General features: G+C 38.6%; 2 protein-coding genes across 2 annotated transcripts in view; both read right to left on the reverse strand.

Annotated features, from left to right (window-relative positions):
- The window catches only part of RAD54B (RAD54 homolog B), a 62,933-nt gene that overhangs the window by 19,795 nt on the left and 15,482 nt on the right, over nucleotides 1–27,656 (reverse strand). Inside the window, exons 4-5 of the mRNA XM_088177359.1 lie at nucleotides 4,134–4,334; nucleotides 813–1,100 (exon numbers count right to left, since the gene is read on the reverse strand). Coding sequence (XP_088033485.1) covers nucleotides 813–1,100; nucleotides 4,134–4,334 — 489 coding nt within the window. The remainder of the gene's footprint in view (nucleotides 1–812; nucleotides 1,101–4,133; nucleotides 4,335–27,656) is intronic.
- On the reverse strand, nucleotides 19,027–25,925 carry FSBP (fibrinogen silencer binding protein). Its single transcript, XM_088177326.1, has 2 exons — nucleotides 24,772–25,925; nucleotides 19,027–20,499 (listed from the first exon to the last, which is right to left on the reverse strand). The coding sequence occupies exons 1-2, from the start codon at nucleotides 25,140–25,142 to the stop codon at nucleotides 19,974–19,976; spliced, it is 897 nt and encodes a 298-aa protein (XP_088033452.1). The 5' UTR covers nucleotides 25,143–25,925; the 3' UTR covers nucleotides 19,027–19,973.

Below are 27,656 nucleotides of genomic sequence, written 5' to 3' on the forward strand. Positions count from 1 at the left end.
ACTCGGATGGAGGTATTATAGTAAGAATGCAGAAAAAAGTTGTATTTTTTTATATAAGCGTTTCTCTGCTTAGCAACTTTTTTTTACACTCATTTTTATCTTCTATCTGAAAGATAGAGCTACCAGCAGAATATAGCTCCTAAATAGTTTGTAGACAAAAGAATAGTTCTGCTTAAATAAGCAACACCACTTCCTGCAGCCATCAAACATTTATAGGCTCCCTCTTACACAACTGCTTAACCAGCCTGTTCTATACAACATGTGAACTCTCATTGCTCTTCAGCACATAGGACTTCCAGCACTATAAAACTAAACATTTATTCCAAAACGTATCTGGTTGAGTTTGAGTACAGTAGTTACACTCACTGGCTGTGAAGAATCAGGTATTGACAGAAGCAATTCTCTCAAAGTGGCATAACTTTTCTCCTACTCATCCTCCCCTGCAACTACTGTGCTGCCACGTTATGGCTGTGTTTCACTGACCCCAGTGGGAAGCTGGAACCCATCTAGAATTTCTAGTATGTGTCAGATTGTTTCAATGATCAATAAACTCATTTTCCTTGGCAAAACTCTCAGAAACTACTCTAATGTGTTTCTACAGCCATATGTAACAACTATGAAAAACTTTACACAGTGTCAAGTATTTTACTTGTTAGAAACACACGTGAAAAAAACCTAACACACTAGACACTAGTACTATATGCCAGAAATACTTCAGTAAGACATTGAGGAACATGACAACTTTGGTTACACATTCAGTATTTTTTGAGAGTCAGAGGATGTTTAAATAAACTTTAAAATTGCCATCTTACTTGAAGTGTTTGGATCATGGCGAGGTTTGCAGCTTTGAGAATCTTTGAGCATGTTCTCTTTAGTACTGGGTTGACAGACATTTTTGAATGGTTTACAGAATGGTTTTGTATTAGTTTGAGATAATGCAGTTGCATCTGTGCCATGAGTCCCTATTCCAGCCTGAAAACACCTGCCACTGCTGAAATCATCTGCTGAAATTACACCCATCACTTCAATTTCTTTTCCGCCAACCATCAGTGTTTGACCTTCATCAAGACTGTCCAGCTCTTTAGCTTTATATCCAGTACCTAAAAGAACATAAAAATGAAATAATTAGGACAACACAGCAAATACTACTTCCTTAACACCACTACTCATCTACAGGAAAGAAAAACTGTGAAAAAGTAACTGATTCTGAAACATTTAATTGTTACACACAAAGCCTTTCCCTCCTTAACAGAGTGACACGTGGGTGCTAATAATCAGAATTAGATAGCAGAGTATATGAGCAAGGACTCAGTCATCCTTATCACCAACCAAGTCTACTGAATGTCAAACAACTGTTAAAGAGAACTTTTAAAAATTAGCCCCATATGGTAAAATCCAGAAGTTTGCCTTAATAACCATCCTATGTCCTTTTCCCTTTCTTTCATGCCCCTAAAAGAAGTCTCCTAACCCCTCTTGCTATTGATCTAAACAGTGTATTCTACTTTTAAAATAATTCTAAAATTATTATTTTTTTTTACACTTAAAGATTCAGATGCATCTGAAATCTTCACTTCTACATATTCTCTGGAACATCCTCTCATTATTGCCAAGATTTATGAGCAAGTTCAATAGTTGTTTGGCTCAGTCAGGTGGGCATTCACAGGGCAGCTACAAATAATACTGGTCTCATTACAAAATACAACTACTGCTTCCTTTCAAGACAACAGTGTAGGAAAGAGTGGGGGTTCCTTCTTTTAAATAGCATTCTACTGGTCGAAGCTCTCACCTAAAATACAGAGGACATATATAATTTATTTTCTTCACTCAGAGAGGTCAAAGCCACATCTCTGTTTCAGAATTCTTTACCTTAACTGTTGAATTTGTGTAAATTTGGATAAACAGGCTTGTATCCTTAGTCAGGCCAAACAAACAAAAGGCATGACTGTGTAGATCAGCAGTTAAATCATTCAGCTGTGAAAAAAGAAGCAAGGCCTCCCAAGGCACATTTTATCCGACAAACCATATATAAAGACTCCTGGAAGCTGTTTGCAAAGCTCAGGTCTGCCACTTCTAGGAATGTGAAAGACTGGAAGGTGAAGGTCTGCATTTGAATTCCTCTAAGAGGAAAAAATTACTGAAGTGTTTCACAGTCTAAGCAGTGCTGAAAAATAGTCAGGCCAAAAGGGAAAGGGAGATACTTTTATCCCTCTCCTCTGGAAGTATTCAGAAAGCACACAGCAAACCTAGTTTGGCTCTTGAAGGAACACTTGCTTTCAGGAAAGAGCTGAAGATGCCTGAACACAAAAGAATTCATGTGTCTTCCTAAATAGGATGCTTAGGGAGGGCATTTATGATCTCCTTTGCTCTGCATTTTTGTTTTCTGTTATTACCTCTACATAGCTTCAGGCTGAACATACTGAATACAGGTGTATCCCTGTGCAGATTCTGGTCAGAAAAGTCTAATTCTAAGACAGGAAGGGCTTTAAGAGTAGATGGAAACTGGGAAGGCAAAAAGCAAAACTACAAAGCTCAACTGTTTATGCAGCTGCCAGAAATAACCGTTTCTGTAACATACAGCAATTTACAAGAGAGCACGTCCTAAATTCTTTGCAATGCATTATTAAGGAATTAGGACATTGCAGGAGAGAACAGAAAGATGTTCTGCTGCCTCAAAAACGAGCTATAATCTGTGCTGATTTTAGGTTCCCTTGTGCCATCCTTGATCCAACCCTGGTAAGCCTAAGGAAAAAGAGAAAAAATCTTTCTTTACTTTTTCTTACCATTTAAAAATAATAATCCTCATTCACATTCTCTATATAAACTTCCCAGTATTATATACAGTTTTGGAGGTAAGCATCACTACTGAGCCTTTCCTTCTCACTCAGTGAGCTAAATAAATACAGAAATTTTAAACTCACACTGCTTAAATTGGTCAATTTATTATTTTCTTAGAATCAGTAAGAATTGAAAGCAATTCTAAATGGGCAAATTAGCACTAATGACATTGGTATTGTTGTGCCCTCTGACACCATCAAACATGGTAAAAAACTTTTACCAGAGAAAATCACAGTGTTCATTTTTCTATTGTGTTTGCTGCTAATTCAAGAAGACAGAACTTGAAAAAACACAAGAACAACAGGGTGGTGGCTGATGCATTCCAGGCATTACTCTCTTTCACTCTGCCTTTTTCAAAAACAAGCAAGTCTGTACATATATTGCTTTGCTATAAATAAATTCAAATTAACTTCTAAGTCACAGACTGATTTGCAAATCAAAACTGCCTGGTCCTAACAAGGCTCACAATGTCACAATTGTAACAAAAGAGCAGAGAAGCCATCTCTGACTTAAAATCAATCAAATTATGCTTTGCAGAAACATTGTCCAAACCTACTCCCTTACAGAGTATCTTTGGCTTCATTAGCAAAGTTAATTCTTGCTTTGCTTTCAGTAAAAAATTACTGCTTCAAGTTGACGGCAGCCTATGGTTTGCAAGTCTTATTTTTAACTCTGATATCAACCCAAACTATGTCTTACAGCAGCAGCTGCTGCTAAAACTACAAGACTAAAAATTGCTACACAGTTGACTTTGGCTGGGCTGGAAAATGTTGCTGTTTGCCTGTCTTTCCAACAAAGATAATATTTTTAGCTGTTTGACTGGCTGAAAAGTAGAGATCCAACCTCTGAAATTCCTGATTGCCCTAATGCTGACTGGAATATCTGTAAGAAACTTACCTGTATCTTTTTCCCCAAATTTTAACTCCTTCACTTCTGCATTATGTGAGCAACAACTCATCCCTCATTTGGCATTTCTGCTGAATTAGTACAGCCGATGATTTCCAGATCCTCTCTTTGGACTAGCATTTGGTGTTTCTGTGAATTATGTTATTCAGGCTGCTCCAGCCTCCCCCATGCATCTGCCTTATATGTAATAAATATACTTTCTTGCAGTTTTCTCCCCACCCCGAGAAAAAAGACAAACCAAAAGCAAACCCAAAACCTCTACTGTTTTTTCATCCTGTGGTCAACATTGGTATGAAGAACTAAAATACCTAAAGAGCTGGGTCTCTGCTAATTCAAAGCACGGTGATTTTCTGCCAGGAATTCCCTTGAGCAAGTATGCAATTCTACAGTACCTCTGCCAATGTCTTTGCCTTCCATATCTTTCAGTATTACTGACTTTCCTTTTGTAATAAGAATAGCATCGCCTTCCCACTTCTTGTGCTTTTTCTTTGATGCCTTACACCACACGACACTGAAATATTTCACAAGGCAGTCAGGTGCTTCCTGAGCTGCTTCTTCCTTTGCAGTCCCTGATGCTGGCAAATACAGTGCATCTAAACGGGAAATAAAATAACAAAAAATATCTCAGGTTCTCCTGATAAAGTATACAGTTTTTTGCATTTCAAAAATCAAGGACAATCTATACATTTTGTCTTATATAAACAAAGTGGTATATTTCCTGTTCTTATGGCAAGTTTGGATTGAGACAGAACACCACATAAGGACTCATCCTGAAAAAAAAAACAAAACACCAAAACAAACCAACATTATATTGTTTCAGAAAGTATGTACTTCCAGAGAAATCAGATTATTGTTGCATTAGTAAGTGACCTCCTAATTTGGCATATATACAAGATGGTAAGAATGGAAAAAGAATAAAAGGAAAGGCTGAAAAAAAAGCAAAAGGGAAATTCATAGGAGAAAATGAAAACAGGGTCCTCATGAGACAGTGTTGAGCAATGTTCTGAAAGCAAGGACAGCAACACAGAACTCAGAAAAGGGAACAAGAACCAGATCTGGAGCTGAAGTCATCTGTACTAAGTGGCAGAATAACCATAACTGTAATAACACAAAATATATTTTCAACTCCTTTCCTTGCATCCTTCAAAATTAAGTAATTGTGCAAATCTTGAAACAGACCATCTCTTGAGTATGTACCAACTCAAACACTGTTACTAGGCTTAGATTGATTTAGATTTGTCAGCAGTTACCCATTTATGTCATGGATGCAAATATAAATAGGCAATATTTAGGTTAATAAGGTTAAGAAATTATAATAGAACAGATAGCAGTTGATTATAACATTAAGAACAAACACATGCTTTCAAGAGTCAGCAATCTGAGACAAGTAATGGTAGAGAAGTCACCAGCATTACCTAAAGGAATATCTGTAGCATTCCTTTTCAGCACATGCACAGCTTCAAAAGGAGAATCAGGCTAATTTTCATTAAAATACCCTTGCATGCTGGTTAAAAGCTTAAATCTGTTTGCTCCTTTGATTCCATCTGGGATTCAACACTATACAAATCTGTTACAGAAAAGCACTTATGCCACAGACTAACCTTTCCAAAATTTGCAAGTGTGCTGGTATTTAAAGGAGAAGCAGCAAGAGGAAATTTTTGTTCATAGTAATAGTCTGACAAAGAAGCAGCTTTACCGCTTCGACAGCAAGTCTACATATTCTTAAAACTGAAAATACTTGTAAATTACATGCCTAAAATGAGTGCAATTTTTCAGACTAGTGTTTCCTAAAACGGTATTGTCTAAATGAAAAATGCTGTATTTATCGAGTTGAATTTTCTTTCCAAAAATTGTATTGTCTGTACAGAACTCTTTGCTACCACGGTGCCTAAAGTAGACAGGATTTTCCATATGTAGATTTTTCTTCAGTGCATTAGCCAACATCTGTAGTTTCATGCAGCAGATGTGTACCCATCTCCAAGGAATAAGAGAGCAGCTACTGAACACTGGCATTTCACTGAAGGATAAGAATATGGAACAGAGTAACCCTTTTTAAAATGCAGGGAATTCTTTGTAGATTAATCTTGGTAAATAAACCAGTCAGTAACAAAAATATCCTTGCAGCTCTGTAAAAGAGTTAAAAGGCTCTATTAGAATCTTCAGTAATCACAAATGATAAGATTTAGAGAAGTGAAAGAGAGAGGGGGAAGAGAATAAATCTGTATCTTGCAAAAGACTAATTTTATTCTACATTGAGCTTCTAATTGTAAATTGATTCAACAGATAAATACAAGATGGTTTTCTTTTTGTTTTTCAAACTGATTCTCTTAGTTTAATCAACAACTACTTTCCTTACATGAAGATTTTAAACTATTACTGCACGAAATGGAGATTTCACTCAGATTTTTCTTCTCTCTTGAAGGATGGCCATCCATAAACAAATGACCACCTCTTTGTCACCTTCACTGACCTCCCACATGAGTTTGGTGACCCCTGAGATCTGTTTTATGGTCACTGCTCTTTTACTCAGGGCGTCTTGGATGGTATTTGAATCACCAGTAGCTTAACTTTCAAGTCAATAACAAGTGTTCAAACTTTTCCTATCCCTGCTTCATTTAAAATAGAAAACCAATAATTTAGAAATAAAGCTGGAAATTTATGGCCTTTTGTAATAGTGACTCTTGCTGAAAAAGATTTCCAAAGCAACCTGTCCCCGGTAAGAAGGAAACTGGGCACCAATATTCCATGCAATACTACCATGTTTCTATGGAGAAAATGAAAAATTATAGCTTCTGCAATGTTCAGATTTCTTCCTTCAATTTGTCTTCTGAATTACCATAACTTCTGCTTACAGAAATATTCAATAACAATGTTCCTATGGTACATAAACTATCTTCCTTTTAACCAATAACTACAGTATAGTTTCAGATAAAAGTGTAAGATTTTTTTTTAATTAAAGACTTTTATGTAAAAATAATTGCATCCTCTCAAAATTATCTTCCATATAATTTCCTTGCGTGGGAAACCTAAACCTGTTCCCCAACAATCCTGATTAGGTACTTGCATTCAACCTTCTTTTTATCTTATCAGTTTTGTTTGTATTCAGCTCCACACCTATTTAACTTTAAAGATTATTCCAGTGCAATAGCAGAATATTCAAATTCAATAAATACAGTGTCATGAGCTTTTCAGGAATTGAAATGAGCATGGTATGTTATGCGCAGGAACTAAGTTCAGTGTTTGATATAGTGGTACAGTGAGCAGTGGATTCAACACAACCCCCTTGCTGCTCAGCAACCATGGACTATCTGAATCAGAGCTGGATTTGCTGAGACCCTGGAAGACAAACTGCAGTTGTACCTTCTGAGCTCTGCTGTTAATCAGTTCAGACTGAAAATAATAAGTAACAGCAACCATGCATACACTGTGGTATGAGAAACATCAGGAAATCATGCCCACTCATTTCTCTCCCAAGCAGCCAAAAGCCCAGCCTGGCAGAGCGGTTTGCTTAACCATGAAGAAATGGTAGCAGGAGGCATGGCTCTCCTCCCAAAGGAAGGGCTTGGGAACTTTAAAGACATGGCTAACAAAGCTTTGAAAAGCTCTCATAAATAAATCTTTCTCTCTGTGGTTGAGAAAACAAGGGCTTAGGTTTCAAGATATAAACCATAGCCTCGCTGATACGAGGAAACGTTTCAGCAGCCTCAGGAAGGTGATGATTTACAGAAATCGGGACGGGATCCAAGAGAGGGGACCGGGAGCATTCCAATGGCAAACTAGTTTAACCAGTTTCTGATGAACAGGATTTAGAGAAAATGCATCGATTAAGTGCATTAGGTTACTCCCAATGCAGCAGCAAAGTGGCTGCATTATGAAAGCCAAGTTACCCGAGGTAACTCAAGTGCTCATTTCAGGGCACTGTGGGCTGCAGCACCCTGAGTACACGCGTGTTGCTGCGAGTACTGAGGGGCACACTCCAGTGAGCCAGGCACTGGCAGTTTGGCCTGGGTGTGGTTTAATGGATGGCTTAACCCCATCCGACTGCAGGCTGCTGCCAAAGCCCATGAGCTCACCTTTCCTTCCCTCTCCCGCTCTGCTTCTCATCCACCAGCTGCAGGAAAGCCAGCTCAATTCACTGAGCTTCATCCCATCATCAACTGGAGTCAATATAGGGAAGGGGTATGTGCAGTTTGGACCAAGGAGACTGGGAGACTGTCCATGTTTTTGTAGCAGCTACTGTTAGGCTGGGGTGATTTTTAAACCATGGGTCCTGTGTTACCCATCACTCCACACCTGAACTTCCACAACGTAACCATGTATGAAATGACAGCCGAATTTTCCCTCAGTTGCTCTGAATCTTCGCAATAAAAAGTACTGTCACAATGCAAAAATTCTATAGCACTAAGTAACAATTAAGAAATAGAGGGACGCAAACAAAAAAATCTGAACTGCAGTAAAATTTGAAACTCAATGCCAGCGCTCTGCTGTAGCCTCTGAAGTGACTCTGCTCAGGTGCCATCAGTCTGCTCCGTGCAGCCAGCATCATCTCTTTCTTCTGAGCAGAGGAAGTAATTGCAAAGTTCCTTAATTAAATCAATTCATAACATTTTGAGAACAGACGTTTACATAGCAGTTAAAAGTCTAGGTGCCTATGGAAGATCTATATGTCACACACTCCTAAGATATCTCAGGAATATTTAAAGAAATATGAGTCAGATAGCATTATCTTTCACTTGCAAAGCTATTTTAGTCTAATCATAAACTTAATACTATGCTAACATGTAAATGTATATCAGTGTGCCTCCAAGATGGAAAAATATGTAGTAACTCTTCCCATAGCACTTCTCTGAGACTTCAGAAGGAGTGCAAACATTAAAGAGTCAAGCTGGCTTGCCCTAAACCTACAGGAATAAAAGACAGCTGGGATTACATTTCAGAGTAATTTGATTACAACCCAGTGCTTTCTACCTCTCTTTCCAAGACAAAATGTATTTGTAATTCATTCTGCATGTATGAGCATAGATAACAAACTCACCTAAAAACGGATATTTCAAGCAGGAATATTTTCTTTGGAAAACACACCATTGTTCTAAATCCAAAATTATTTTTAAACAAAAATGCAAATGATAAACAAATTTTAGTATTTTTAAACTTCTGTTTCAAAGTCTCTTAATTATCTGAAATGCCAATCAAACTGGCCTCTAGATTCCTTGCAATAGTATGGGGATTTCCTGCAGTAGATTTTGTTTTACAAACCTAATAACTATGTCAGGCCTTCATGAGTCCATAGTACATCTTCCATGCTAGCTATCTCAGTTTAAGCACACATGTTCACACACATGCACAATGTCCATGAAAACTGGCAGTGAAAGAAAAATCACTGTTTATAAGGAAAAAAATCAAAAAATAATCCAGTCTTAGCCACAATGAACTCTTATTCCTTGCAGAAGCTCTACTAACTCAATACTCTGGAAAATAATTTAAAAATCTGCAGAGGAGACAACACTTTTTTTTTTTTTTTTTTTTTTTTTTTTTTTTTTTTTTTTGCTAAGGTAAAATTTCCATTCCTGAGAGCTAAGAGCTCTTATAAAGACTGTGCAGTTTGCACAGGCCGAGAAAATATTTCTCTGTAGTCACAGTTTTCACTGCTCAGACCTAAGTCGAGTTTCTTCCACAATTCCAGCAGGAAATTTTTCCATGGCCCTCTCCTTCACACCATGTTCCCCTCTCCCAGCACCAAACAGGTAAGGATGGCAGAAGGGACAAGGACCAGTTACAAGGAAAAGGAATTTTGGAAAAGAAGCCTGACAGGAAACACTATTGCTAGTAAGGAAGGCTGATGTTGAACCAGTGGAAAATTGACAACTGGGTAGAAGACTGGAAGTCAGAGCTGGAAACAGAGCATGCAGGGAAAGGCTAGAAATCAGACAGGGAGTAAAAGAGTAAGAAGGCAACAGCATATGTGAGGAGGTTGGCTGGGGAGGACCACTCAGGCAGACTGGGACTGAGATCCAGTATAAGAGTCAAGGACCAGACAGAGTTGGAATTTTCTGAGTAGGAGGTGGTGCAAAAAAAACCAGCAACTTACTGCCTCTCATCTCTGACCCTCAAAATGCAAGGTTCACTATGAAAATGTACAGCTGGAAAACACTGAGGGAAATCACAGGACAACTTGGGAGGAAAAAATGAGAACAGGAGCTGATTAGGCAGTAACAGGGAAAATAGAAATGGAAAATGACAACAGAAGAAACCAACAAACATAACCACAACGTCCTGGTAAACAGAGCCCATTACCCTCATCCTTCAACTTTTTCCCTAATTCAATTTTTAAGATTACCATGGTGGTCTTAAAGGTAGCCAGCTTAAAAATATTTTAATTATAACACCGTTCTATAAAATTTTACAGATTCTGGATTGGTAGCTGCTCTACAGGTGAATAGGGCTGAAATGGAAGATTTAGGTGCAACATAAGAGATGGAGGTAATTAAGCTCCTGAACTGGATCCATTTCACAGATCATTCCCTGCAAGACAAATCCAAATCAATTCTGAGTTTAGGACCAGCAGAAGACCCAGAATCAGACAAGTATCTTCTAGCAGACAAGTCCACATAGGCAAAGCAGGAGCTAAAGCTTGAATCATTGTATCATGTGCAAACCTCACTGGGTAAAACACTGCATGCTTTGATATTAATGGTGTACACTGAATTCAGTGACATCATAATGCAGTAATTTGCTCTATTACTTTAAAGGGGAAAGATAAGGTTTTCAACCCTGCCTTACATAGATGAAAATATCAAATAATATGGAATTTTTCTGTTTAGAAATGTTAATTTGCTCCAAAACCCAAAAGATTAACAACGTTGTGGTACAAAACTACGCTACCCACCTGCCCACCATCCCTATGACCCACCTTCCATCAAGTGAATAATTCTAAGGTTGTGAAGTCAAGCAAAATTTGAAGACGTCAAAAATAAGGTGTTCCAGTGACCTGATCTGCCCCACTGTGCATATACATTCATGATAAAGTCTTTAGAGAAAACATGCTGCACTACACTGCCATGGGACCTCTTGTTCATTCAGCAGAGAACTGAACCACTGGAAAGGCAGGAAAAGTGGTGGGAAAAAAGGCTGCTGTTGGCTCTGCCATCCCTGCACTGCTTTACTGTAAACTGCAAAAGCTGTGAGATGGACAAGGCTGCAAGGACAGTCTAATCTTGTGGTTAGATAAGCCAAATAATGCCTTCAAGAACCGGACTTTACTTGCATGTTTTCTGGAGTTTCTCTGTGACATAAAGTAATTTAACCCCAACTTTCAGCAATAAACACTTGTCTGAGAGCCTGACTTGTGATTCAGTCTTGATTGTATTAATAGTGAACACTCATGGGTGTAACTGGAAGTTGTGGTTGGGAAAGATTAACTGAACAGTATCCTAAAGCACTGAGACAATGCAGTCGTCCATGATTCAGTCTGCACCTTCCATAAAAGTAAGACTTTTTGGTGTTTTTCTCTCTGCCTCAACTCGCGCTTTATATCCCAGAAGGTGGAGATTATACCAACTTTTTGTCTCACAAGGATGTTGTGAAACGTAATTACATCTCATAGGCACTCAGATACTATCACAATGAGCACCAGAGGAAAAAAATATTAGCTAATTAATTCAAAATAGTTTGAAAAACGTGCTGAGAACAAGGTGTAGCTCTATCACTGAACAAAGAGGTGGAAAGAAAATACTGAATAGTGACTCACTGAGTTGACACAGTCCGTTCTGTGAACTGGCAAGGAAACCTACAGAAATAAATCCTCAATCATGTACTTAATGACTATACCCAACAGAATGTGAAAACTGGGTTCAGGTAGTGCTATTTGTGAGTTTTTGAACACTTGAGTATCTAACCTTTATTTTCAAATAGGAACCTTCTATATACAATAACAAAGCTGGTAGATGTATTTAATACAAACATGTAGGAATAATCCTCTCATCACCATTTAATGAAACATTTACCTCTTAAGGGTATCAGCTGTAGAGGAGGGAGGATGGAGAGCACATACTTTCAAAATTACAGCTCCATGGCAGAAAACTATTCTTCCTAAACCTCTCAGCTGTCTAAAAATCCAACTGACTCCAGCTTTCACTGTAAAAATTTAATGAACTAAGCTGAAAGCTTCTGTCAGGTCCACAGAAATAGATGTGCAAGTCCTATTATCAAAGGAAAAAGCAGCATCATTGAGAATTCTGAAAGGCTGCAGGCATCATTTGGTGCAGTGAGCCAGATCAGCTCGGTAAAACATTGGAACCAGTCAAATGCCATCCAAATCGACTGTTTACTATACTTCTTAATGTTGCCATCCACACTGGAAGTTGTTTTGATTAATTTGTCAAGTAAAGGGGTTTTTACTTCATAAAATAAATGCAGAAGTGATACCCGAAAGTGAATTTTATTCTTGAGTTCTGTAAATATTGAATCTTATTGCAATAAATTATAGTGTAAATATGATGTGAAAATATTCCAAATATTTAAAGTACCCAAAAACCCCACATTATTAAAAAATAGTTAATAGACTATTACATAATCACAGGCTAATTGTAGCCTGCTCAAAAAGCAGTCATTTTTGGAAGCAGTTTGCAGATATAAGCGTTCATCCTTTTGTGTTTAAATGTAAATGGAAGATACTTAGCTAAACCCATATGTGGTACTCTGAAAATACATGGTTTGACATTCTCATAAGCATTTATTACTTCTGTTATTTTTTTAGAAAAATAAAACTATTTCTGTACTGTACAAAACCTATTTTCCTACAATGCAAAGACTTAGATCTGTAACAAAAAGCAAGCAGGCAGAAAGGGATTTATTAAGATTACATATCCTTCATATTAACATCTGTTTTAGCACATACTGGAAGTAAAAACACATTTAATGTCCTGTTTGTGTTTGTTAATGGCCATCTTTGACTTCCCTGGATTATAGTAAAGATTCCTTAAAATACAAGTAATCAATGAAACTTATGCCCACTGTCACAAGCATGAAACACAACATATTCCTATCCTAAATTATTTAAACAGGACTGTTTAAAATTTATGACATTACCCTGGGAAGAGGCACACAAAGGATGAGTCATATTTTTTAGTATTTTCATGTGTTATGCAGCAATGATTACTTGCAGAGTGGCTGACGAAATATTTGGAAAGGGAAAAAGTAATCTTTCCAAATCAAGTTACATAACTTTGATTTACATAAATGTAATCCATTCAGTAGTCCAAGCAGAAAAGTAATATTTATGGCCCAAACACAAAAACCTAGAGCTTTAGCTGTAATTCTTCTAGGAAAGCAAAATAGAACAGGGAAAATGAAGGAGGGAAGAGAAGAAACTCATCATTGTGGAGGTACAAGGTGTATACTGTGCTGCCTTTGCTGGCTCTGAAAACTGAATACAACTTAAATTGCACATAAGTTCCAATGCAAATTAATAAGATGATTCCATGCAGGAAGACTTAAATTCGTGATGCCTTTAACAGAGCCTACTTTATGTCAACCCTGCCTATTTCTGGTCCTGAGCTGACCATTTATATAAGGAAACACTACAAGACATGGAGATGTGGCAGCTTTCCATCAGCAGACTGGCTCTACTCGCTGTTCTCAAAGGACTGCTTTGACCCTTGGTGTCACTGGAAAGCCTCTGCAGAACATGCAGCTCTTCTGATCAACAGCCCCATGTGCATCTCATTGGGTATGAGTGTGCCTATGAACCTAAGTGCATGGGCACGCTCATGAGAGAAGGATAAGATTTAGAAAAAGATTAAATTTCTCTCTATTTCCTCTGAAAACAAGCTTTAGAGATGCTCACTGGATCTTCAGAGCTAAAGTTTCTGAAACTCTCCAAGTATATTTAAAGTTCTGCACTGCTGAAAAACATCTTCAGTGCCATCTCAGAAGTTCACTTAGAATTTCATATTTTCAAAACTCAAGTACAGCAAATTAGCACATACAGTTACATAACAAAAACTATTCTGAAAGGAATAGATTTTATCTAGCAGAATTAATTACAACAAACAGCAAAGGCTAAATTCCCTAAACTAACTTAGTCCAGTCCTTTTCTGCACACACACTATGTAGCACTCTGAATCACAGAGCTGTAACTCATATTTTCCAGGCTATTGCTGGTCTTTTTGCAAAAGAGCTGGGCCATTACCTATCCAGCTGGACAGTCCAACAGCTCTGAAATCCTTACTGCCCCAGAAGAAGGGCATGCGTGCTTGAGATCCTTGTCTGCCACCTCTGGATCAAAACAAAATGGCTTCCTCACTAAGGCTGTCTGTCCCATCACTGGAAAAAAACTACAGACATATTTTCTTGCTTTCATTCAGAGTGTTCACAGTTGAGAACTCCTTGATCCACTCTCAAGAGAGCAATGTGTTCAGGCTGGACAGGCTTTCCTAAGAATCAGTTTTCATGGACTACATCCAAGGTGTAACAAACTTGTTCTGAAAATGACCACCTCCTGTGTTTGTTAACAACTTACAAATTAAGACAAACTTGAGTGAGGTTTTTTAGAAATGGCCACAGACCAGCTTGATGCCAAGTTTCAAGTACTTTTTCAAAAGCACAGGAAAACTGGAACACTACAAAGGAAAGATGATAAAAATTCAATATATGCTAAACAGAGTATTCTCCCTGCAATTTGATTCACAGGAAAAAGATGAGTCACCAACAAACACATTTATAGAACACAGACATTATAGCTGAGAGGAGGTAACACAGCATAAAGTAGCTTGGCCAAACTGACAGTTAATGCTGCTAAGGTCATCCTGTCATGTACAACCTACTGCCAAAGCCTCCTTACAATGCAAAGCAATGCAAACATCACTTGGGTGAAACCTGCAGAGCTTACAAGTCAATTTTGTTTGGATGTGGCTTACAGTGCAGCCCAAAACAAATGCTATATTACAAGAGAACATGGCAATAGCAATAGTAACTGGTTTTAATCCTGTATCTCTGTTACATACCACACATAAACGTTTTGATTTCACAAAATGGTATTCTTAATACTATCGATAAGTGGCTCATGTAAAATTTATCTGCAAACTGCTGCTGAGTTATGATAAATTACTTCTTTCACATGACATATTCAGTGATTAGTAACAAATACAACCTGACACTACTCCAAGTTTTTATCTCAGGCAGTGCAGGACACAAACAATATTGTAGCAACTAACCACAGGCACTACAACATCCCTTCTCCCCATCCCCAAACTAGATAAACACTGTCCAATTGCTTCTGTTAAATGAAAGCTAAAAATATAAAATTTAAAATCAGTCATTTATAAACTGGTTTACTTATTTCAAGCATGCAGAAAGTTCCAAACTTTGAAAATTAATGTATTTTGAGAAAGTATTAGCAATACAGGCAAGGCTCGTATAACAACATACAAAGCAAGCAAATGGCGACACACAGAATACTGCAGACAAAATGACTGAGCCTTAACCAAACTGGGTCCTGAAGTCACCCAAATCTGAAGGGGCAATGTAAGCCAGTGGAATTATTTTTTCATGATACCTATGTCAAATTATGCCAGTTATTGTGCCTAACTATAAATTAAAATCAAGAGCCAGAAGGAAATGGCCAGGAAACAATGACTTCTTTTAAATATATATATATATAATTGCATATGTAAAATACAAAAAAATCAGTAGCATTTTCCAAGTCTGCAGTTTTGTTAAAGAGCAAATAGAAATCATAAATTATGTGGAGTAACTGCTGATTAAGTATTCAATTTAAATTATATTATATTCTTCTTGTGTGAGTAATACAGAGTCAAACAAGATGTTAAACTGATGAGAAATTTGGATGCATCAACAAATCATTCTGTGTAGTCACTAGGATAAAACAGTGTGAAAATCCCCTAGCATGGAACAAAGGCAGGGGCAGTGGGGAATGCCAATGCCTACAGATGGCTGAGCTTTCCTTGGGTCCTCTGACCCTCATCCACCTCCTCACATACACGAATCAAAAGCAAAGTTTTCAACTATTTTACCACTGGACAACTGTAGGTTTTACAAAGACGAATTCACATTTTGATACTTAGCTTTCAAAGGAACTTCAGGAAACTGCATCTATAGTATGGAGAAAAACTTTACCCATACAAACTGGATGACATTTAAGAGCAAGCATCACTACACACAGGTTGACATCAAGGCAAATACTTTTGGTTTTAGCAGAGATAAAACACAGAAACAGAGGTCACAGAATGATTGAAATTTAGTCCTATGTTATACAGACAGCTAACAGACATTTAACTACTGTAAACAGCACCTTTTTTTTTTACTCTACACACGCAGTAAGATTTCTCAAATGATTTAAGACCTGGATATTGAAAGCAGAATAATGGCCTTACTTGTTAGGAATACACACCCAGAAATTATATTTAATGCATTTTAATGCTAAAAATGTTCTTTCTGGAGACTTCTTATTTTCAAAGCACTTTAAAAAAAGACACAGGAAATTTTAAAAGACAGCTTAACCAGGCAGCCTGGGTAACATAATTTCTTGTTTCTTCCTCCCACTCAGAAACAACTATCATTTAATTATAAGGAACTTAGTGGCTTTGACTATTGGAAATCCAAGGAGTACAAGTTTGCCCAAAGAAGACAGTATGCAAGCTCAAGTTTATGCATTTTCACTGGGGGGGGGAAACTCAAGTCAGAAAATGTGTAGCAATATAAATGAAAGAAATAAATTTAAGCTAGTTAAATGGAAAATGTTAGAAAACAGGGGTGTGACAAGTACAATTAGCTACAAGAAATCTTGGAGTATTCTCTCTTACCATTTTTACTTGATTAGAATTCTCATCTAAAGCAAGCATTCCACAAGAATCAAAAGCTTACAGAGGGAAGCAGGAACAAAAAAGCAAGATAATTTAGGTGGCAGTGATGAAATTATAGACTGACTGTGAGCCAGTTACTTGGATAGATGAAATCACACAAGATGTTATCGCAAATATCACAAAGTTATCATAGGTACAGTTTTTTATTCTAATCCTAAACATAAATCCATTACATGTTTGGAATTAAGTTACTCCTACAGCCTGTTTATTAACAGATAACAGCAGTTATCTTGGTAGAAGGACATGAACATATGGTAGAAATTTGTCCTTGCCTAAAATTATTCTGCTTGTACTCTGTACATTATAAACATGCAGACAGGGAATGGCACTGCCAGATGTAGCAAGGGAGTAAGAGGATAAGAATGAGGGTGAAGAAGGGAAGGGCTTCCTACCATCCCCTTCACACATGCTAGCACAGTATCATTTGCTGGAACAGTAAAAATTCATAGCACTTCATGGTCCAGAAGGACCAGTCACAGCTGTGGTGCATGTACCCAACATTAGGAATACATGGAAAAAAAACAGGAACAGGCACGGAGAAGTGAGAAGTCAGACTCAGAAAGATAACCTGATACTGTAAAGCAGATGTGGAGTGAGAAAGAAATGCAAATCCACCAACATAGAGAGGAATAATATATAGTCAGCACCACACTGCACTGAGAGAGCAATATAATGGCACTGAAGGAGGAAACACTTTTCTAGTGAAAGGAAATAATCATCTCACTAGTAAAGAAAGGAGTGAGCTCCATGGGCACTCAACACGTCTCCCCCGTTCTCAAGCTCCCCAAAAGTCAAAAGAAACAAAACTGAGAACACAGCAAATGAGAAGCATGAGATCTCTGACCTAGACATGCTGCTTCCAGATAAGAATAAAAGTCTTCCATTAACAAGTGACACAAAGTCAGAACAACAAAACATGGAAGAACACCAACTATAAGGGGACAGTGTATTTCATTTCTTTACTCATTTGCATCCTTCCCCTTCCAACATCAAGAACACAAGCGAGACTTTGTTCTATGCAAAGTCCTATTTTTGCAACTACTTTGTCTGCCAGTTCAGAAAAGACTATAAGCTTTCCAAGACTGAAAATTCCTCTAGTTCTAGTCCTCAAAATAAAAATACCATGCTAGTAGAAACCCTGGAAGTCACCTCTTCATCTAGCATCAGCGGCCAGTGTTAAGAGTACCTATATATCAAAACCACTGCAAGACAATGAGCCATATGGGAATTTTTTTACAAACTGTTAGAAACTTGCTCATTTGCATAATATATAAGAACAGAAAGTAGAAATTAATTCCTTACCACTGGAAACCAGAATTCTGATTTTCAACTGAAAAGGTAAGATCATACATTTCCAAATTACAAGACAAGGGCAGATATTTTAGTGCTGTTTCCCATTTCTGAGAAGCAGAACAAATAAAATCTGTATTTATTTATTAAAGCCAGGATTTTGATTCTTGTAAACTTAGAGAAGTGAGTATCTCCTTGAAGTGTTTCCAGCTACACAAGAACATATCAATGTCCTTGAAGTAAGAAGCACAGCAGAAAGCCAAGGACTGTACTGGAACAAAGGCCACTTATCCAGGCACCATTATTTTCAGTGCACACAAAAATTCCCAAAACACTTACAGTACTCTCTTCTCAAGAAAACAACTGAAAAAGTATTGAGGAGCTCAACATTGTCAACATCTGTTTTCACTGTTCTATAATTTTCCCTCAGTTTGTAAATAAAATACTTGCTTCCTTTACTTTTTCTATCTGAAACCTGTTAAAGTTATCCTGGGCAGTCACAGTCAAGATGATTGTATCACAAAATTTAACTATAATTCTTTAAGCTCCATTAGCTCCTCAACTAGACTTACATACTTCCAGTCTTCAGTTTTCAGTAAGTACCTACCCCTGTGGTACCTGATTTACTCAGAAGACCAATAAGGTGTGAGGCTTACCTCATTGAGAGTTTGCTGACACAGACCAGTGCCCCATTTTTGCATGAAGAGGTTTTTTGGGACTGGAGAAAGAAGCAAATTTGGGAAAACAGTAGTGACAGGAGTGAGGAAGAAATAGTCTCTTTCCTATTGCTTTTGTTCATTCTGTTTTTGGGGCCCTCTGAGATGGGAGGCGCGAGAGAAATGACATTTCCTTTGTTCTGTCTTTTTCCTTGATGCTGTCCTTAATTTCCTTTTCTTGCTGTAAAGGTTAGAGGAAGGGGAAAGCATTGTTACAGGGAGTAAGGAGCCAGCAGTCTAAGGCAGTCGTGGATCCACTCACAACAGGCAGGAGACTAAGAATTATGAAGAAATTAATCATCTGGGACTGATATTTTCCACGTATTTTTCTTCCAGTTATGAATGTTAATCGTAACTACAGAGGAAACAGCTGCTACCAGGACAGACAGAAGAATCCATTTTGTTTTCATTTGGGGTTTTTTATTTGAAACTAATCGAAAGATCGGAACAACAGTATCTATAAAAGGGACCCAGAATAACACAATCTTCTGATGATTTCAAGTCACATGTTACTTACATACAGAAACTATTTTATTTCAGTAGCTTATAGTGATATTGATCAAAGGCACCTGCAACTGTCTTGGTTGCACATGCATTGTAGTAATTATGCATGCAAATGAGCAAAGTAGATATTTATGTGGTTGATCACCAGTATAATTACTATAACTGAATACACAATCATGGTAACTGTACACACAAATTACACATGCATGCAGTTTTAAAAACCAAGTGTTGCATTCATTGTCTCTATTTTGATAACATCCTATGGAAACACTTCTCCACTGGAAACAATTTAAAAGTATTAACTTTTTAAAAGATGCACATTTATTCAACTGCCTACTGAACATTAAAAAAATATAACAATCCAGTATTTTGTTTTCCAAGCTGACATATCAGCAAAATGTCACTACTGTCGTAAGATTTACCAACTTGAAAAGAGTAAAACATTTAAACATAGCCTCTTATTTCTCCTTCTTATATGCATTTATTTACCTGCAACTTCATTCAGATATTAAAGGTGATTATTTGAAAAAATAATGCATATGACCAAAATTTTTAACAAGAGCTGACTTAAATTTCCATTAGCTCATCACAACTCTAGAGATAAGTGGAAATATTTTTAAAGTTTGGGTTTTTATCAATCTAAACACTTAAACATGGATCTGATTATACTTTAGTCCAGAAAAGTTGGTGCATACAAACCCATACGAGGTATTTTTCTAGGGTACTTAAACAATGCTTTCACATCTCAAGCCCAGATTTTGATCCATCCATATTAGCATAAAAAACAATTTTGCATTTATTATTAAGTATTTCAAGGAATATGACAGAAGTAATAAAATATTTAGATATTGCTGTATTCTGGCAGATCACGGCGTAGTCGTATTGCCTTCAGCTTCTCTACTTTGATTTTTGTTCGCAACAGTTCTTCTTCCAGTTGCTGCTTTCTTTTCAAACCATCCCTTTTCTCTTGGACATAAAGACCAATTTTTCTTTGGTTTTCTAATATTATTTGATGCTCCTCTTTCAGCATTTGTAACATCTGTGGGTCATAACCACACATTGGTCTAAAGCGTTCTCCAACCTCAAGCCTAAAAAACTCATCTCTCCTTGGTACAGGGGAAGGAGACATCATCACTCTCATATCAACTGAAGACACTGACGTTGAAGGAGACCTTTCCATAATATGCACCAGCTGGTGTTCTTCCTCTTGTCCTAAGTTCTCATTTTGCTGTGAGTCTATGATCAGAGAAGGAGGAGGTTTGACATCCTCTTCTGACTGCAAGTCCATCATGACTGTCGCAGGATGGTGATCCAACATTGCCTGTGGTGAACTGGTACCAGCAATTGTTTCTTTATCGATACTAGCACTAGAACACATAAAATCATATTTAAATAATCCATTAAAAACTATTTTAAAAGGCATAGCTGTAGTAACCAAAGCTTCATTTGAATATTACTCTGCTGTCTATGTCCAGGACTCTATTTCATTATCTGAACACCACTTGTTTCCCTGTTTCTTTCTACCACACAGACACAGCCCTTACTTCTCATTTAAAATCTTACTCAGATTTTACTGCTCTGAAGGCAGTACAGCCAACAGAGAACTCGTCTGGTAGGCCCCTCTGACACTGATGAAGCAAGAAGGGCTATTAGTGACAAATGAAAATACAAAAAACAAACAAAAAAAAAGCAGCACTAAGTCATACAAGTAACAGAGCAAAAAGTTTATATAATATAAAAGCTGATTTTAAAAGGACATTAATTTAGATGGAGTGGACTATAGTAGAAAGATTTCCATCTCCCAAACTTATTTGTCTCCCCCTCTTTTCATGTGCTGCCTATTTCTGATTCATGCACCCAAGTATTTGGGGTGTTTTTCAATGTAAAATAATCACTAAATAAAATTACACAAAGAGCCTTGGGAAAAGAAACCAGAGCCTAAAAGACAACCCTTGCCAGTAGATTTGGGGACCAAGCTAATCCTTGCTCCTTCTCTTTGAATCGTTCATCTTAATGTTTCTTCTGAAGCTTCAAGACACAGAAATGTTTCCACTAAGAACAGCCTATAGTTCTGTGCATTTATTTTTCAAAGAACAACACCCACTTGACTCATCTGTCTTTGTGTAAATCCCTGAGTCAGCAGCATCTCAAATCATGATTTGACATTGCTCTGGCTTTGATGATAATAATGGCTCAAGCTGTTCCTGACACTTGTCTACCATCAGTTGTGTTTGAAACCCTACACTTGTGCACATCACTCCTTTATTCAGGTAATGCTTTTTTAAGCCAGATCAGCTTCTTGATCTATTACTGTACAGATCTACAAAGAATACTTGCAGCATGACTGGGAAGGCAGTATAGAGTTACATGGGAACACGAATATATTAACTTGGGATTGACAGCCAAGTCAGTGTACCCTCATGGCCAGGACTGTCTAAAACAGAGGCTATAACTGGTGGTTGCAGACTCAAGACATTCCTAAACCCTTCAAAAACCTGCAAGCAGTTAAAGGCAGCAAGTGGATCCATGATTAACATAACATAACAGATGCTCCCCAATCCTGGAGGAGTTGAGTTGCCGTATTAAATCTGGGGGTGAGCAATGGAGTTTTTCTACACCTTAAAATGCCTTCAGAACCCTACAAGCCACACACTGAGAAACTACCTGATTATTAAAACACTATCCTGGTTAGTAAGAGATGTGGGTTCAAATTCCCAGAAGCAAAGAAGAAATGTAATTTATACATTGTGTTCTCACATAAATGCACTAACTCCTTAATGAAAAGGTGGCATGATCATAGCTTCTGGATCTCCCATGGTCTTCAAAACTCTTGCTTTAAAAGAAATAAGCAATCATAGTTGCAATTTCTGAAGGACCCTGACCTTGCCTGCCATCCATTAACATGAAAATGCATTTTCTATAATAAAAGCATGAAAGCTTCTCAATACTCAGTTGCAAAAAGGCTCATCAGGGTCAGAGTAATATAATTTCCAAAAATAAAGCCCGTCAACCACACAAACTATTTAAACTAAAGATTCTTTTAAAACCACCATCCATCTGAAGCAGGTATTGAAAACTGACCTTTCATTAATCCCCTGAAGAAAAAACCAAGATAATCTTAATTCTATTGACTGTTACCTGAGCTGCCGATAGAGTATCAATTATGTCACCTTACTCCCTTCTATCTCATGCCACAAAGCTTCACTTTTTCCTACATGCTTCTTTCTCATATTGTTTTAGTCCTCTCAGCATCGGAAGCATTATCCTGCACACAAATTTTCACTTGTTTTCCCCAGTGCTGAGTGTTATTCTGAGTTTCCCCCCTCTTCATAACCACAGCTTCTAATAAAGCTTCTCTCCTTCTTATTTGCTGGCACCTGGCCAGCTTCTAGCCTGAGAAAAGTGGAAACAACCAGCAGGAGAAGCAGGTCATTCTGACAAAAGGAAATGGAGAGAGAGCAGAAAGAGAAAGTAAGGGAGGTTAAATAGAAGAAAGAAAGGTAAGATTTCGTGTAGCATAGGCTAAAGCCTCCAAACAGTGAAAAAAAACCCCAGCTCTTTAAAGTTTAATCCACACAGAACTAGAAAAATTACCAAATCTTCAGGTAACTCTGATGAGGCTTGTTTTTTTTTTCCTTAGTCAGCTTCTTAAGAGGAAAACAATTAGACAGCAAAGAGAGAAAGAAGGAATTGAGAAACAAAAGAGCTGCCTGTATGGTGGTTACTAATGTTGTTTCTGACAACTTGACTGAAAGAAAGACAAACAACAGTTACCACAATTGGGGCATGGTGTTTATAACCCTGCAGGCACCCATGATTCACCAGGTTTCATTTAATCACAGCGAGCTAGAAATTGCTTAAAGGTGCGATTAAGAATTTGGGCTCGTTATAAGTCATATTTCCCTCCTCCAAAACCTAAGTCACATCCTGGTGAGTTAAAACCCGACACTGGCTTTATAAAATTTGGGTAAAATGCAACTCAGAGAACTATCAAATAATTATGTATTGGGGCAGGGGAAAAAATAATCTTTTAAATTATGTTTTTTTCCTTCAGCCCACAGTGTAGAGGCTGTTCCTAGGAACAACCATTTTGGACAAGCAGTAATCAAGTTAGTGCTCCCAGACCCATAAAAAACTGCAAAAAATGTTTAAGTTACAGGAGGCAAACTATGGAGATCATTAGCTCTTAATCATTCACTAAAAGCGTCAGTGCTTTTTATAAGCTGATCTACAAACTAAAGTTCTCACACTATTTTTTTCCCCCCCTCCTTAGAAAAGTTGGTAGGCAAGACACTGCAACCTTTATTAGCGCAATTAAAAGCCTCATTTTGTTCCAGAGAATTCTTTGGAATGGTTCCTTCAGGGGCATTCACCAGGAGCAGCAGCACAGTCCAGTTGCTTTAGGCTTCTTTACGCAAAGGACCCACAAGAGAATATTTTTAGAGCATCTGGCATGTTGGGATTTAGACAATTGTTACCATTCAGTTCAACCAGTGGCACCATGAATCCAATTCAGCGAGTGTGCGCATGCCAGCTTTTCTTAGAGCGTTACGCTGCTGCACTCACTATCAGCATATCTGATTAAAATACGGAAAGTTCACTTCCCATTAATCTGCTTGGGAAAATAAGAAAAATCAGAGCTTTCTCAAGGTTGCTGAGGAGTTATTTGACTTCCCTCCCCCACTCCCTAGCTTAGTTTTTGTATCTGGAGGAACCAAAATCCGACCCAGGCATTTTTTGATCCCTCAAGGACCAATACAGAACCAGCAGAGTGTTGCAAGTCAGATATGAGGGGCATTAGCCAGCTGTGGGAGAAAGCCTGCACAGTGCCTGCCTGTATTATGTCTGGCTCAAATCTAGACAGTGTGTCTCACTTTACTGAGCAGTAAAAAAAAAAGAAATCTTGCGAAAAAAAAGAAAACTTCCAGTGCTGTACCTCTCAGTTTCTCTCTGTATTTAAACTACCTCACATACGACACAGAACTGCTTGGAGTTTAGACTGCAATTAGCTTTGCTCCAGCTTCAGGGAACCACAGTCAATACAAGGAAAGTATAATTTAAAAAAACATTTGCACTCACAAAGGCACTGCAGTGTGGAGAATCTTTTTTTTTTTCTTTAAAAGACTAGGATTAGCTAAAATATAACATGCAAGCACCAGAGTAAATGAGAGAAAAGAGGTGAATAAGGTTTCTTAGCTCTGTGAACTAACTTTATTAAAAATCCTATATAAACTGGTAACAGTTCCATATGTTGCAAAATGACTGCAGTATTACCTTAAATGGAGGAGAATAGCCATCACTTTGCCAGTGTTTGAATAATCTGCCTATTAAAAGGTAGGGGAGGGGTAGAGGTTGGAGCTACTATTTCTCTTTGATTCTCTCTTAACCCTCACTTTCCAGAGTATGACAAAGACTCTGAAAAAAGCTTTGAAAGAGCTGAAAAAAATTAATGCAATGCTAAGTCAACATAAAGCTTCTCATAAAACAAAAGCAGTATTATTTTTGTCACTATTTCCCATTTGGGAATTTTCTCTGATAAACACTTCCTTTAGGTGCCTAAGCACGAGCAAAAGCCTTATAAAGTAGATAGGAGGCGCCATAATTTTCATTCAGTAACAAAATAAAAAGAATTGTCTCACCTTTGAACACCGCTCCTGTCTCTTAAACACACATTGGAAATCTGTGGAATCATCTCCACAACTTTCTTGGTTGGCTCAGAAATGCTGCTTTTACAATCTGAGTGAGTCTCCTTTTGCTGCAATAGCTCCTGTTTGGCATATTCTTTGAGCCTCTTGTACAGCGTGCGCAGGCCCTGTGCAGTACGAGGAGGGCGATCTACTCCGATGGCATTGTAGTTATCAGCTATAATATCCCAGCATTTGTTTTTTTCCACTATTACAGAATGCTTATTGGTATGTTCCTCGAGAATTTTAACATACGGCTTCACGAGTTTTAGCAAATCGAGCTTTTCAGATAAGGTAAAATTAGAAGATCTGGCCTTCCCAACCATTGTTATCTTTGAATTAAGGAAGCCGTTCCTGGAGCCACCATGCAGTCCCTAGCTCTGCTCAGCTCTTTTTCACAAACAGAAAAAGATCAGGCTTAACTAGGCTAGTCTCATTTAGGCCCACGCCTACAAGGGAGGGTTTATTAAAATTCCTTCAGCTTAAGCTGACGCAGGTTCAGGAAATCTGCTTAAGCCAAGCCTGACCTACATAAGGCTTCAGACTGAAGAAGGCGAGAAGAAACAAGCAAAATACACTTTTGTATGAAGAGACCAGACATATGCAGGATTTAAAAACATAAAGGTTTAAAGATTAGCACGTTACCCAGCTAAAAATTACCTAATTTAGCTGGAGTAACAAGCTCTGACACATCTCCCAGCTCCCTCACACAATCTCAAACTGAAACCGTGCTGGAATGATTTTACGTGTAACGACGTCCCCCCCAAAAAAAGCAACAATTGCTTTGTGCGAGACAGGGCGCGTTACGGGGAGCGGGAGGCGAGAGGCGGCGGCGCGTGTGGAGAGAGCCCCGGCAGAGCCCCCGGCGCCATTTGCATAGAGCTGGTCCTGCTGTCAGTCACTGCGGGGCGGCATCTCCCCCAGCCGGCTGGTTACGCTCGGGCTTCGCCGCAAAGCTCGGCTTCTCCCGCACTTGGCAGCCGGCGACAGCCACCGGCACGGGGGCTTCTTAAAGAGCCCGCTGCGCTCGCCGGCCGAGCTCCGGCAGCGTCAGGAGCGGCACGAACGCCTCGGTGCGAGCGGGCCCCGAGCGCCGCCGCGCCGGCCCTGAGGCGGCTCCCGGGCGAACCCCGGCGTCGCCCCTCGGCCGGGGCTGCGAGCGGCACCGCAAGGGCTGGGGCTGCCCGCAGTCGTGACGGATTTACCGAGGGCGTTACGGCGTGTGGATACTGGGCTTTGCATAATATCCACCAGCAAACAACTGACTTGTATTATATTTATCCAGGCGTTTTTTCAGGACAAAAAAAAAAAAAAAAAAATCTGATTTTTGTTAACAAGATGTGCCTCCATTTCTAATGTTTGCTGAACAGCGTATCACCTTAAAGCAAGCCTCGCATAAAAAGCATGCAAGGCTTTAAATGTCTGTGGTCTAAACTAAAGCAACAAATCGGAGAAAGAGAAAACCTAACAGATAGAAGGAAAGGTATTCTCAAGTACAAAAAGCAAAAACTGAGTTTGAAAAATGACGCACTCGACTGAAAGAGTCCGGAGGGTGGAAACAAACACCACTTGAGATAGTGGCAGCAGCTTCCTAAGCTTAACATGTCCAGCCTTGAAAACAAGGGAGCCTAGAAGCAGGGGGAAGGAAAGAGAAATAATTATAGCCTGAAATATCCTAAGGCTATGAAGATCTAGGTATAAACTTGTTTGCTCTAAGGGGAAAAAAACCCAAAGCAGACACAAGCCGCATTCAAAACAAGAAATTCACACTAAACAAAGGGAGACCTTTAACTGCTAAAAATCAATTAGCATTTAGAATAACAAGCACTTTTGGAACCATTTCTAAGACTTGGCTTGTCAGTACCACCTAAGAAAATTGTGACCAGTCCACTTTGCTGGCATTGCTTTCAAGCCAAGATTAAATAAAGCATTTTATAGTCTGAAGCCTATTACACTTAAATTTGAGAAACAAAATACTCTTGTGGTTAGAAGCACTGTATAAAAACTATTACTTACAAACACCTAATCCTTTCCTATTTCCTCTCACTATGCACATTACTAATATTAAGAATATAAAGCTGGTGGTTAGAGTTTTGGAGTTTTTTAATTTATGTTCTTAGTTGTTCTTCAGTAACTGAAAAAAAAAAAATTGGATGTGCTTCACATAGTTTAGACTCTGGCAGTATCAGCATTGAGGAGTCACAGGCGAGCCTATGCTGTACCACTGTTGAAGCAGTTGTGCAGTGCCCACCCAGCCTCTTGAGTTTTTGGTGACAAAAATAAGTCAGTGATTAAAGGCTCCTCCCCACAAAGAGCACAAATGAACAGTGTGGCAGAGGAACCCCAATAACCCAAATGAAAGAAACCAAGCCCTCAGTCCAGCTGCTTCCAGGCCCTAGGGATGAGAGAGACCTGGAGTCCACAGGAGAGGCTCTCTCTAGACCACTCCACAGACTCAGGGAGGGCATTACTGCCCACTGGGCATGGGACTCATCTTGAGATGCCAGAAAGAGTATTTTGGGATGGCAGAAGGCAGTACGAGATATTTAGAGGAAGAACTGAAGGCAAGACAAGGATAGTGAACCATGCAAGTGGTTTAGGAAAAACAAGCATAGGAGGATACTGGGGGGGTGAGGGAAGGCTAACAGGGGCCAGGTCCATGTGAACAGGTGGCTGCCCAGGATGGTTGTTCAGCCGTGCCCTGGGCCTGAGCACTGCAGATCGTCCTGTCTGCTTGTTAAACTACATTTGTAACTGGTTTCCTGGGTGAGGGAGAATCTCCATTCGGTGTGACCATGTACAGAGACACAGATGTCAGCAGCTGGAATTGTACCACACAG

The sequence above is a fragment of the Sturnus vulgaris genome, chromosome 1 (genome assembly GCF_052056855.1).
Source record: "Sturnus vulgaris isolate bStuVul1 chromosome 1, bStuVul1.hap1, whole genome shotgun sequence".
NCBI lineage: Eukaryota > Metazoa > Chordata > Aves > Passeriformes > Sturnidae > Sturnus > Sturnus vulgaris.